Source organism: Geotrypetes seraphini, chromosome 8 (genome assembly GCF_902459505.1).
Source record: "Geotrypetes seraphini chromosome 8, aGeoSer1.1, whole genome shotgun sequence".
Taxonomy (NCBI): domain Eukaryota; kingdom Metazoa; phylum Chordata; class Amphibia; order Gymnophiona; family Dermophiidae; genus Geotrypetes; species Geotrypetes seraphini.
The window spans coordinates 61917641-61930375 of NC_047091.1; the positions used below are offsets into that span (position 1 = coordinate 61917641).

General features: G+C 43.8%; 1 protein-coding gene across 2 annotated transcripts in view; it reads left to right on the top strand.

The window, feature by feature from the left end:
• The first annotated feature begins 2013 nt into the window (after window positions 1-2013).
• Window positions 2014-12735, top strand: part of SPRED3 (sprouty related EVH1 domain containing 3) — a 68736-nt gene continuing 58014 nt past the window's right edge. For both annotated transcript variants that reach the window (XM_033956585.1, XM_033956584.1), the window contains exon 1: window positions 2014-2151. In XM_033956585.1, the coding sequence (XP_033812476.1) occupies window positions 2141-2151 (11 nt within the window). In that variant the 5' untranslated portion in view covers window positions 2014-2140. The remainder of the gene's footprint in view (window positions 2152-12735) is intronic.

Genomic DNA, 12735 nt, shown 5'->3' on the forward strand with positions numbered 1-12735 from the left:
CCTGTCTGGCCTGGTGGTCCTCCAGGACAGGGTTGGGAACCACTGCTTTACACCACAGTAGTGGCAGCGATGATAGGTGGTGTGCCCCCTCCCCCGCCCGCCTGCTCTCTTTTTGCACCCCCCGTGAGCCTCCCTTCCCAACCTCCCTCTCCCCCCCAAACCATGCACAAAAGAGACACCTGTTTCCACTCTCTAATTGCCGGTAGTTCTGGAGCTGCCGGTAACTGTTGTGCGTGTGTTCTGCACGCACAACAGCATTTTCAAAAACCCTGCAGCCCTGATGGCAGGGGGTCCATAACCGGGACCTCCTGACACCAAGCTCCCCCTTTCCAATCCCCCCAACCATCCCAAAACAAAATCCTAGTGGGCTGAGGGGCCGCCTCTTTAAAATGGCAGCCCTTCACCCTCCAGGTGCATTCTGGGAGGAGCCTATGCCCCCCCTGCATCCCAGGATGCATCAGAAGGGGAAAGGGCTGTCATTTTAAAGAGGTGGCCCTTTAGGCAAGAGGGAGTGGGCATCCCTTCTGCTTGGTCTTATACAAAAGTTATTGGGGTGAGGGGTGTCGGGGGCTGAGGGTCCTTGGGGGTGGGGGTTTCTGACCCCACCAGACCAGACCACAAGGATTTTGTTTTGGAGGGGTGAGAGTGGTCAGGTAGATTGGAAGGGGGGAGCCTGTTAGGGGGGTCCAGGTTTGAGGGACCCCCTGCCACCAGGGCTACAGGTTTTTTTTTTTAAATGCAGTTGTGCCTGTGTTGTGATGTGCACAACAGTTACCCGGTAATTAGCGAGTGGGAAAAGGGAGGGGTCTCTTTGGTGCATAGCAAGGGGGGGAGGGGCGCCACCTACCATCGCTGCCACTGTCATCTTACCTCCTCAGTAGGATCCATGAGGTCGGCAGGATCTGTGCAGACCCCACTCCAAGGTCGCTTTCTTTTTAAGGCCACGTCTCCCAGGGTAAAGCCCCCATGTCCTGATTTGCCCCTTCAACACACCTTAAGGCACCTCCATAAGGTCTCGGTCCCCCCCCCCCCCCCCCCGAAGTTCTCGGGACAGTTAGAGCCGTTGGACGGTCCCTACTTCGGTTCCAGACTTACCGAACCGGCCCCTGGCTCCGCTCCACATTTCTCTATCCCCCGATCGGGAAGGATCTGGACCTAGGCTGATCCTCAGCTTCCGAACGGACCAGCCCGAATAGAACCCGCAGAATGGATCGGAAAATAACAGCCGAGAGCACGAGGGCAGGAGCAGGGGTAAAACGGGAGGAGGGGGGGCAAACGGATACCAAGGAGGTCGGGGGTAAACCGGACAGGCGAGAGGGCAGAAGAGAAACCCATAAGAGGGGGGGGGGGATAAGTCCGAAATCCGAGAATGAGGAGTGCAGAAGGGGAGGGGAGGAAAGGGGCAAAACTTGGGGTGAAAGGGCAGAGAAGGGCTAAGATTGAAAAGGTCAGGGGAGCCTGGGGTAAAAGGAGAGAGGGCGAGGTCAAGGGCAGGATTCGGGCATTAATGCCCACACTTTGTAGGACCAGGGGGGGGCACCAAGATATAGCCACAAGACAACAGTAAACTTCACCACTGGCTCTTCAGTGCAGGCCAGGGGCAACTAAAACACCTACCCCAGCACATCTTCACCCTGGCTAGATCCCCCCCCCCCCTACAACCCAGACCCAGGGTGATAAGATCTGCCCTCCAGTCCTTTCCCCTAGTCTAGACTCTAAGTGTAAAGTGTATCCCGAATGGGGTATTATTGTTTGCCCTCGGGACGGTGTTGAGTGGCTGTTGCCCTCGATTCCAGGTGAAGGTGGGCACTAGGACCGGCCAGACCGGCCGGCTCATTCGCTCCCTCCCGGCTCGGCTCGGCTCGGGCTCTCGGTGACAGAGGCAGCCCGGGGCCAGCGCTGAGCAGCCCAGGTGCGGCCAGGGAAGAGCAGGGGAGAGAAGGCAAGAGGGAGGAGGGGGGGGGGGAAGGGAGGGAGGGAGAATGCTACCAGCTGAAAAATGGCTCCTGGACCATCACCATCATCTTCCACGGCATCGTGATGCTCAAAGAAAAATGGAGAAAGGGAGAAAAAAGGAAACATCTGAGCAGACGAAATAATTCTTTAAACCCCCCCAGACAGGCAAAGCAACGCTGCAATCATGGAACAAGAGTAAGTCTATGCCATTCTATTAGAGAAAGATATGCATATGTTTTGTGTGTGTATATATATATATATAATCACATATGCATGCATGTAGTTCTATGCAAATTTGTCTTAAGAAGAGCCTTTCGATTTCTCTCAGATATAGATCATTTCTGTGCCTGTTTTGTTTTCTCTCCTTTATTGCTAATGCTAAGGACTCTTAGTATCAGGCATTTATTATATTCCCTTGCCACGACTGCCTGTTTCTTCCCATTCTGCCTGCCTGCTGGATGACATTTTGTGAATGAAATTAGATCCCCTTTCTCTCTCTCTCTCTTTTCCTCCAAGGTGGAAAAAAAAAGGGGGCATATGTTTGTGAATCAATCTTATTTGCATCTGGACTCATTCATAAAAAGGAGGCAGGGATCTGCTGCAGGTTCCATCCTTGCTGGATTTCTCCCCCTCGCTTTCCTCCTTGGCAAGGTTTCTTTTGGTGTGTGATGGTTTTGTTTTCTGCTTTCTTGGGAGCAAGGCAATGAGACATGCAGGTTGCTTTTCACACCTGTGGGCGCTAAATGGGACCTGAGCAATTAGGCTGAGGGGGTTTTTTTTTGGATGCCTCCCTGGGTTTTTCCCCTGCTTTTCACCTGTTGTTTATTGAGGAGAGGACAAAGAACCTAGCCTGGGTCATGTGACCCTCCATTCACAAAAAATCTACCCAGGATTTCCATTGAGAGGGTTTGGAAGGAAACGTTTGGCCCACAGGATTCTGCTTGACAGGTTTCCATGTATTTTCCGAGCAAAATCTGATCTGGGGAGGAAAAAGGGGATGAGAGGTCATAAACAGGCGTAAGGAGGAGGGAGGGGATTGCTTTTCATAGGTCTATGGAAGGATGTTCCTGGAGGAAATTAAAACCTGGAATGCATTCACCAAAATTTAGCAATTCTGCAAAAAGCTGTGAGGTTAGGCAAAAGCTGTAAAATACGTCAGATTCTATTTCTTTGGTGGGGATACACTGGAAGGGGCAGTGTTATTTGAAATGCCTGACCCATCTCGCAGACCGTCATGTGCGAGCAGCTGGCCAGTCTCGGGCATTAGGCAGGCGTATTAAGGCATTCAATGCTTTTGGGAGGTTAGGATGTCATGTGAAAAATATGATTTGTTTTTATCAACCTGTTTATTTAAGCATGTACATTTTGTTTCATAGAAATAGTATAACTATGGTTTAGAAGTGTAGGGTACTGAGACGTTAATTTATAGATAGATATAGTGCATTGTCAATATTCATGAGGAAAATCTATACCAAATGTACATTTGTATTTATATAGATGTGCGTGTATATATTTTTATTTCTTATTATAGGTAGATATCAATAATGTATGTGCAGTGACAATTTCAAAGATACACCACTGTGTATACTAGGGGGAAAGACTACGTGCCCACTGCTTACTGGTTGTGTTTTTCTACATTCTTGAAGTATAAAGCAATTGTTTACAAACCCAACTCCCCCAGCCTCTTCTCTCCTGCCCCCCCCCCCCAGCTAAAGAATTTTCAGATTCCATCTTGTGCAGGGATGTCTGACATCTCATTGCATGATGTCATTATCTCTCCCACAGTAACACATTATGATGTCACTCCATTTTAAATCAAGAGGTGTGTTTTAAAAATGTTGTTTCGGTATCTAAAATGTTCAAGGTTTGCTAAACAGAAAGGCTATTTCCCCTCCCTACAATCATAATATTAGTGCCGGAGGCACATCCCTATTTCCTGTTTGTGGAATGATCTGTATAGCAAGTTTATATTTCCAGATGGGGGAGGGAGGATAGATCCCTGTCCAACCCAAAGCAAAACCAGATAATATTGTGTTCTACTTATAAATATGCCACCTTCCTTGAGCCACAGTTTGACCCACATCAAACATATGTTCTAGTAGAGACTGATCTCATTTTTTTCTTCAAAAAGCCGCAGTGTCTCACAAATGCTTTCATTAGTGTACAAGGTATGGGCAGTTTCTAAGCCCTAGTACAGCAGATTTCACCAGATATGCTCTGATTTGACTCCTAAAAGAGATTAGGGCCAGTCCAAGCCACACTTTTGCCCAGGACAAAAGTACTCCATTGCCTTGCCCAACTGATAGATGGATCTTCTGTCCTTGAAGAGTAAAATTTCAGAGGTGGCCTTCTGTGCATCTGAATGTTATATGCATATATTTCACCATACAACAAGACGGATTTCAAATTAAGATGTGGAGCTGATCAGTTATCTAGTTCTAGGATAGTTTTTGACCAGCCATGGTTTGGAACTTCCATCCAAAAGCCATGTGGTATTTAATTTTTTATATTTTATATTCCACCTCCAGTCCTAGGTCGATCACATCAAAGCATCCATAAAACAAAAACACCATAGACAATAACTGTAGCTATAAAAGCATGTCACAGGCATACATTGCTCAGTACTAGAAATCAATTAAAAAGATTACACATTGCACAACTTGCCAACTGAGAAACTGAATCGCTGACCTTAGGTAGTACCATCAACAAAAGCCTGGGTAAACAGCATAGCCATAAGCTTACACTTGAATACACGAGAGGTCTTAATTCACTTGGGAGCTTGTTCCACATGTAAGGTCCATCAGTAGGAAAAATAGCAGACCTTGTTTCTTATTTTGGATAAAGCAAGAATGGTAAGGCGCCAAGTCCTGGCCTAAGAGATCTATTAGACTGATATTTTTCAAGACAGACAAAAAATTAACAGCAAAATTTTGAATGTAACGTAAAATTGTACTGGTAACCAATGGAATGCCTTATGATGGGGTAAAATATGATGGTGTCACGGTATCCCTGCCATCAGTATAGCAGCTGCATTTTGCACTTGTGAAGCTCTTAGATGTACTTATGCAATCCTTAAATTATGGAGAATTACGGTAATCTAGCCTGGAAATGCAAACCTTTCCTGAAATCTTCATGGGCCAGCATGGGCTTCAGTTTGCTGAGCAGTCTTAAGATAGAGCATTGCTCACTTGGGGGGGGAGGGGGAGAGAATCAGAGAATGGCACCCAAAATTAGGTGCTGGAATGAGGCACTCTTAGAGTGAATTTTATAAAGGCTGGCGTAATGCTTATGTCCAACCACTGTCAGGTGTAGAAATGCAAGAATTCTATAAACATGTACATAAATCCTGGGAACGCCCCTGATCCGCCCATGCTCCTCCCCTCACCATGCACGTGTTGCATGCGAGATAAGTTAGGTGCATTGGTTATAGAATAGGGGCCTAGAACAGATCCATGCTTAATAACTAATGGCTGCCAATTAGCACTTGTTAATGCCATTAACAAGTGCATTAAGTACATTAGCTAGATTGTGAGCCCGCCGGGACAGACAGGGAAAAATGCTTGAGTACCTGAATAAATTAATGTAAACCGTTCTGAACTCCCCTGGGAGAACGGTATAGAAAATTGAATAAATAAAAAAATAAAAATAAAAAAAATTAATTGATTGCTATTGCTGCTTTAGCCAAATAGTTTCTGCGGAGATCTGTGATCCATGCCCAAAACTGTGCACTCAACTCTGTACGACCTTTACAGTATCCAGGGGCTGTTGTTTAATAGTCACGTACATTGCCTTAAAGGTCCAATGAGCAGGAACATCGTCGAGCATGGAGAACGACTATGGTGATGTCAGTGGCATAGTGAGGGTGAGCGGCGCCCGGGGTGGTGGCGACCCGCCCCCACCCTCTCCCCCGCGCCCCCTGATATGTGCATGCCCCCCCTTCCCCATACCTTTTTAACTTTACCGCTGGCCACCAACTTGCTGCCTGTGTTGGCTTCGGCGCTCTCTCTGATGTCACTTCCTAGGCACAGGTCCCAGATGTGATATCGGAGAGAGCGACGAAGCCGACGCGGGCAGCAAGTTGGTGGATGCTTGCACCAAAATTAAGAAGGTAATGGAGGAAGGGAAGGGGGCGCATGCACAGCAGGGGGAGAGGAGGAGGGGTGCCAGCGCTCCGATCAAGATGGTGCCTGGGGCAGACCGCCCCATCACCCCTCCCCCTTACTACGCCACTGGATAATGTACATTTGTACCACATGGTACTAGCTCAGTTTCTTGCAAACTTTGTCAAGCCTTGGCACACTAAATGTAGTGGTTGCGGCTCAAGGCATCCGGAAGCGCGCGGACATTGATACGACGATGCTATGTGCATGCGTAACATCATCACATCGATGTCCGCGCATGTGCGAAGGCCTCCAGACGAGCCCTGAGCCGCTGGGGGGGGGGGGGGGGCAGAAAGAAAGATGCACAGAGAGAAGGAGAGGCGTGGGCACTGGCTGACTATCTACAGGATGTGCCTTTCGCCGCTAGAGGCATGTCCTGTAGGCCGGCGCTTCTCCTGCTCCCCAGCATCTCATGGCACACCTAAAATCTCAGGCAGCACACCGTTTGCAATACACTGTACTAGATAAAGATTGAAATGTAGAGGAGAGCCTTGTGGAACCCCTATATGAAGGGGATGAATGTCAGAACACCTAGTATTAAGTATAATTTGTTGCCCACAATTGGAAAGAAATGATTCAAATCAAGAATAATCTGTCCCTGCCAAACCAAATGATGGCAAATGTAATAAAAGATTCTACTTATTAAAATCGGTGCTGCCATTTTCATAATACTTCAGAAGAGAGTTGTCAGAAATCCAGGAATGGCCGAAGATCTCTGTTCTGGAATTGGCTAATGGCAGATTTGTGGCATCTGAGAGACAAGGCCAAGCAATCGGTGTGAGGCTGCCGTAGCCAGGAAAGCACAAAACATGGAAAAGAAATGCAATCTCTCTGTACCTCTCATCTCACTTCTGCTGATTTTACTGTTTACAAGGCCTCTCTTCTTTGTTTCTAGCAGAGCACAAAGAGGATGCAAAGTGTGTTCTATGTGAGCAAAAAGAATTAGGCAGAAGACTGGCATTGAAAAATATGGGCATTGCTGTTGTCTGGTGGCATGGTCTCTAGAAAGAACCCAGTCCACTGAAGTTCTGCAGGAATTGAGTGGGTAAAAACAGTGATATTCAAGCAGCAAACTGTGAAATATCACCCTAAATTCTGACCGTCACTGGAAAGGTGCTTTAAAATCATTTCCAGCTCTGAACCATTCGAGCACATCCTCTCTCGGAATGGTTCATTCTGAATCTCTCCAGGAGTGAGCTTCCTGCATCAGTTTAATCATTAAACTCTAGATGAAGACGGTCAAATTCAATCTGTGTTAGAGCTATACTAGCGCTTCCATAGGCCTCAAATGGAGACGCTGTGCCCTGACTCTACCAGCCACAGCAACGACTGGGAGTCATGGTTGGGAGCTGGATAGGAGAGAGTCGATAATAAAGATTGTTAGGCTTCAAGTCATACCTTAGAAAATATTCCAATCTGGAGTCGGTTACTTTACCAAGCCTTTTCTTTCTTTCATTAGTTTAAATTATTTGTGTTTAGCTATTGGGCCTTAATCAGTAAATATTTTCCTATGGGGACAAATTCCTTTTTGAATAAAGCCCACTGTAAGATATGAGCGCTGCTGTTCTGTTTATCATCAGAAACATACCTTCTTCATACCGTGACACATTCAAGCTATTGAGCACAAACAACTAAAGGGAATCTTTAGGGGAGGAAACTGCATCAAATCAAGATACCCAAAATATGACTACCTCTATTCATGAATATAAATCAGTCTGACAGTCCAAAAATATATTTATAGTGCAAAAGAATCATAAGAACGTAAGAAGTTGCCTCCACTGGGTCAGACCAGAGGTCCATCCCGCCCAGTGGTCCGCTCCCGCGGTGGCCCACCAGGTCCTTTGACCTGTGAAGTGATTTGACCATTTTTATATCCTACCTCTGCTTCTATCTGTACCCCTCAATCCCTTTATCCTTTAGGAACCTATCCAAACCTTCCTTGAACCCCTGTACTGTGGTCTGGCCTATCACAACCTCTGGAAGAGCGTTCCATGCGTCTAGGGAATCATGAAATCCTGGGATTTACATCAGTTACTTTACCGCCTCCTAGATATATTTCTTTATTCTGTCACAAAGTATAGAATTAGGTTGTTGATAGGGTAAAAAAGCCTCAGAGTTTGGAGCTATTAACCTAAACTGCGTTTCAAACGTGATAAATTCACATGCTCCTGATCAAATCATAGGCAAACCCCTCCACTATCCTTTTCCTGCAGTGTAAATATCTAAATTTCGTGCATGCTTTCAAGTCTCGCATGCCTTTATATACTCTAAACCAGGGTGTCCAACCTTTTGGCTTCCCTGGGCCACATTGGTCGAAAAAAATGTTTCTGGGGCCGCACAAATGCGCAAATGCTGCAGCAAGACAGAAGAGAGAGCCGGCAAGACGGTAAAAACCCGGGGGCAGCAGAGGAAAACACTGCATCGCCCTCGACCAGGGCCACACAAAATACTTCACGGGGCCGCAGGTTGGATACCCCTGCTCTAAACAATATTCCTAAATTCCAAATATGTTCTCTACGTAGTCTCAAGAAATCACAATAATTCTCAAAACCAGCAATCCAATAGCACTTTCTTTGTTAGCTGTATTAACCAAGGGATCCTTTTACTAAGGCGCGCTATCCTGTTTAGCGCGTGCTAAATGCTAACGTGTTCACAGTCTATAATGGAGGCATTGGCGTTTAGCGCACACTAATATTTAGTGCGGGCTAAAACAGCTAGCATGCCTTAGTCAAAGGACCCCCAAGCCACTTATCATGAGTTGTTCTTCCGTCGGCTTCTTTTCCTATAAGTCAGGGGTAGGGAACTCTGGTCCTCGAGAGCCGTATTCCAGTCGGGTTTTCAGGATTTCCCCAATGAATATGCATGAGATCTATTTGCATGCACTACTTTCAATGCATATTCATTGGGGAAATCCTGAAAACCTGACTGGAATACGGCTGTCGAGGAACAGAGTTCCCTACCCCTGCTATAAGTCTATCGCTGCTGCATTGTGACCAGCTACAACCTGCTGTGTAGCAGCGATAGACTTATAGGAAAAGAAGCCGACGGAAGAACAACTCAAGATAAGTGGCTTGGTTAATACAGCTGACAAAGAAAGTTCTATTGGATTGCTGGTTTTGGGAATTATTGTGATTTCTTGAGACTACGTAGAGCAGTGGTCCCCAACCCTGTCCGGGAGGACCACCAGGCCAATTGGGTTTTCAGGCTAGCCCTAATGAATATGCATGAGAGAGATTTGCATAAAATGGAAGTGACAGGTAGGCAAATCTGCTGCATGCATATTCATTAGGGGTAGCCTGAAAACCCAATTGGCCTGGTGGTCCTCCAGGACAGGGTTGGGGACCACTAACGTAGAGAACATATTTGGAATTTAGGAATATTGTTTTGAGTATATGAAAGCATGCAAGACTTGAAAGATATCTACACTGGGGCATGGCTTGGATGCGCAGCCGAATGGATAGGTAAATGAGCAGCTCCGTACTAACAGGATTTACAAACGGATATATTAAGCTATAAATATTAAATTTTGCTTCCTCTATATGTAATATTGGTAGTATAATATGGCATTGAATAAACAACAAAAAGGAAAAATGTTGGGCTCAACTTCAGGCAACGCAAAGCGATCAAAACCAGAGCCAGAGACTCCCACGGAGGTACCGCTGCCAAAGGAAGATCATAATGATATTTTTGCGAAGCTTCGACAAATAAAAGAAATTGTTTCTAATAATTCAAAAACCCTGCAAAAAATTAAGGAGGAGGTAGCTAACCTTAACAAAAGGATGGAACTCATGGAGCTAAAGATGGATCAAATGGAAAAATGAACGGAGATGAATGAAAATATGATACAGCAATACAAAATTGACAAGAAAGTAATTGAAAATCTGACGATAGACTTGGAAGACTGTATTAATAGAGGTAAAAGAAATAATTTGAGGATTATTGGGATTCCTGAGGGAGTGGAAAAAAATGACTCAATTGCGTTCTTGGAAAACTTCCTTCCTATGATCCTGCCCCTTAAAACGAAATTTCCACTTGAATTTGAAAGGGCGCACAGAATCCCTGCAAGAAGGTCTAATCAACAACAGGGACCATGTCCTCTAATTTTTAGACTTTTGAGACATCAGCAGGTGATAGAAATTATTAAGCTAGCAAAGGAAAATAAAAATCTTAGATGTCAGGATTAAAAAATACATATAGTACCTGACTTTGCTAGGAATACTGCATACAAGAGAAAACAGCTGTTGAAGATGCACCCGAAACTTAGATCTCTGGGTGCTAGATATGGGTTGATGTATAATGAGGGTAACATGGCAATAAAACTTTGAAGATCCGGCAAAATTACAGGAATTCCTAGAGAACTGTGAACAACTGATGTCGCCATGAGAGTATATAATATCAGCTATAACCTTTAATATTTTGGTTGTTTGAAAGGAATATCATACAAGATTCGTGCTTTTTATTTTGGCTTATTTTATTTTTCATTTTTTATTTCAATTGGAAAATTGATGATATCCCTATGTAATGATCTCGTTACATATATGGAACTAATTTAAATTAACTGTTTCTAACTGTTTTCTTCAGAACGCAGTCATTAGATTGTTCAGGTTATATGCAAATATCTCTGATGTCTTACAAGAAGAATGGGATTGACGTTTGATTTTCAAAATAAATCAAAGCGGTATTGATATTTTGCATCTAAAAGACAGCCTGGTTATTGTATAACCATTAGAGGGCAGTGTCCTGACAGTGTTTAATATAGGATAAGAAACACTTCCTCTTGTGGTTACGTTGCGATATTCCTGCGGCTGGCGTTACACATAAAGTGCATTTTATCTTTTCCCAGTATGTTTCCCCGCCGCTGACATTTAAGGATCAAAACATTATATATGTTTTTCTGTGCGGTCTCTTTGAACTTCAATGTATGCTTCATATATCGAAGGGAATATCGATGTCAGGTCCGTTGCAAATGACTTGATCGGATCGGAGCATTGAGAAGCAATTTTCATTCAATCAGTGCCCATTAGTGGATGTTAGTGATTTTAAGTTCAGGATATTAGCACTGATCAACAGACATGACGCTCTACGTATAGGAATGGATGACTGACTAGAAGACTCGCGGCATCGGATGGGCTATGGAGATGATGGCTACTCAGCTTAAGCAGAGCGTTTTAAGAGGATCTCTGATAGTGCTGTTTCATCTACAGCAGGGCCTAGTATCCTAGAATGCTAATATGTTGGGCCTAGAGTCCTAGTTCGTAAGGGATTGAGAGAGGAAGATGGAAAACTGAGCCTAAAGCAATATAAATTTACAAGTCTTCAGGAATTTAAATAGGTTTGACTTGAGTTTTTAGCCATATAGGGTAACTGCAAAGAGGAAAAATTTGATATCATCCTTTTAAAATGAATTTAAGGGAAGAAAAAAGTTGGCAAAAAAGCTGGGGTTGCCATATTAATAAACAAAAAAATGTACAGCTAATTTTCAGCTGATTGATTCGGATCCTTTGGGTAGGTGGGTACATGTGAGAATGAGCATGGGAAATAATACCCTGGAACTGTTTAATGTGTATGCCCCGAATATGAATCAAATGGAATTTTTTAAGAAATTACAACAACTACTACTCCCACTGACTGCTTCTAATTTAATAGTGGCTGGAGATCTCAATGCTGTAATGGATCCATTATTGGATAAAAAACCAAGTAAAGTTATGAAGTCATTAGGGTTAGATAATTTGGCACAATCTTGTAATTTTATAGATATATGGTGTATACTTCATTTTGATGATTGGGAATTTTCTTTTTGTTCACAAGCCCATAAATCTTTTTCAAGAATAGATTATATTTTTGTCTCGAATCAAATAGTACAGAAAGTGACAAAAGCTGCCATTTTATCCGATCATGGTGGAGTATGGATTGAATTTCATTTTGATGAGCAAGATTATAGCAAATCTGTATGGAGATTTGATAATACATTGATTGCGGATTCAAATTTCCTTGAAAAATTTAAATGAAAAATGACTGAATTTTTTCAACTTAATACTTCAGAAGATATTAACATAGAAACATTATGGGACGCATTTAAGGCTAGAACAATGGAAACAAGTGGAATTGTCCAATAAAAAGGTGCACCAAATAAAGATGTCTTTCAACTCATCTGGACAATCAGGTTATTCTTTATTCTTCCAAAAATACTCGACCCGACATCTACACGACGGCGTTCTGATTAATACAGGTTGCTAGAGTGGTCCATACTAGAGGTTATTTACATCCAAAGATCTTTAAGACTCCTGACGCAGGCCGTAGGGCCGAAACATGTACATGTCGGGTCGAGTATTTTTGGAAGAATAAAGAATAACCTGATTGTCCAGATGAGTTGAAAGACATCTTTATTTGGTGCACCTTTTTATTGGACAATTCCACTTGTTTCCATTGTTCTATCCTTTGTGGATTTGTTTCCCCTGTGTTTTGCACGCATTTAAGGCTACCATGAGAGGTAATATTATTTCATATTCGGCGTATATTAGAAAACAACTTAAAAACCAATTTTATAATTTGGAAAAAGAAATTTTAAACATTTGGAAACTAAATTAGTTGATAAGTGGGAGCAAAGTACTCTACAGGC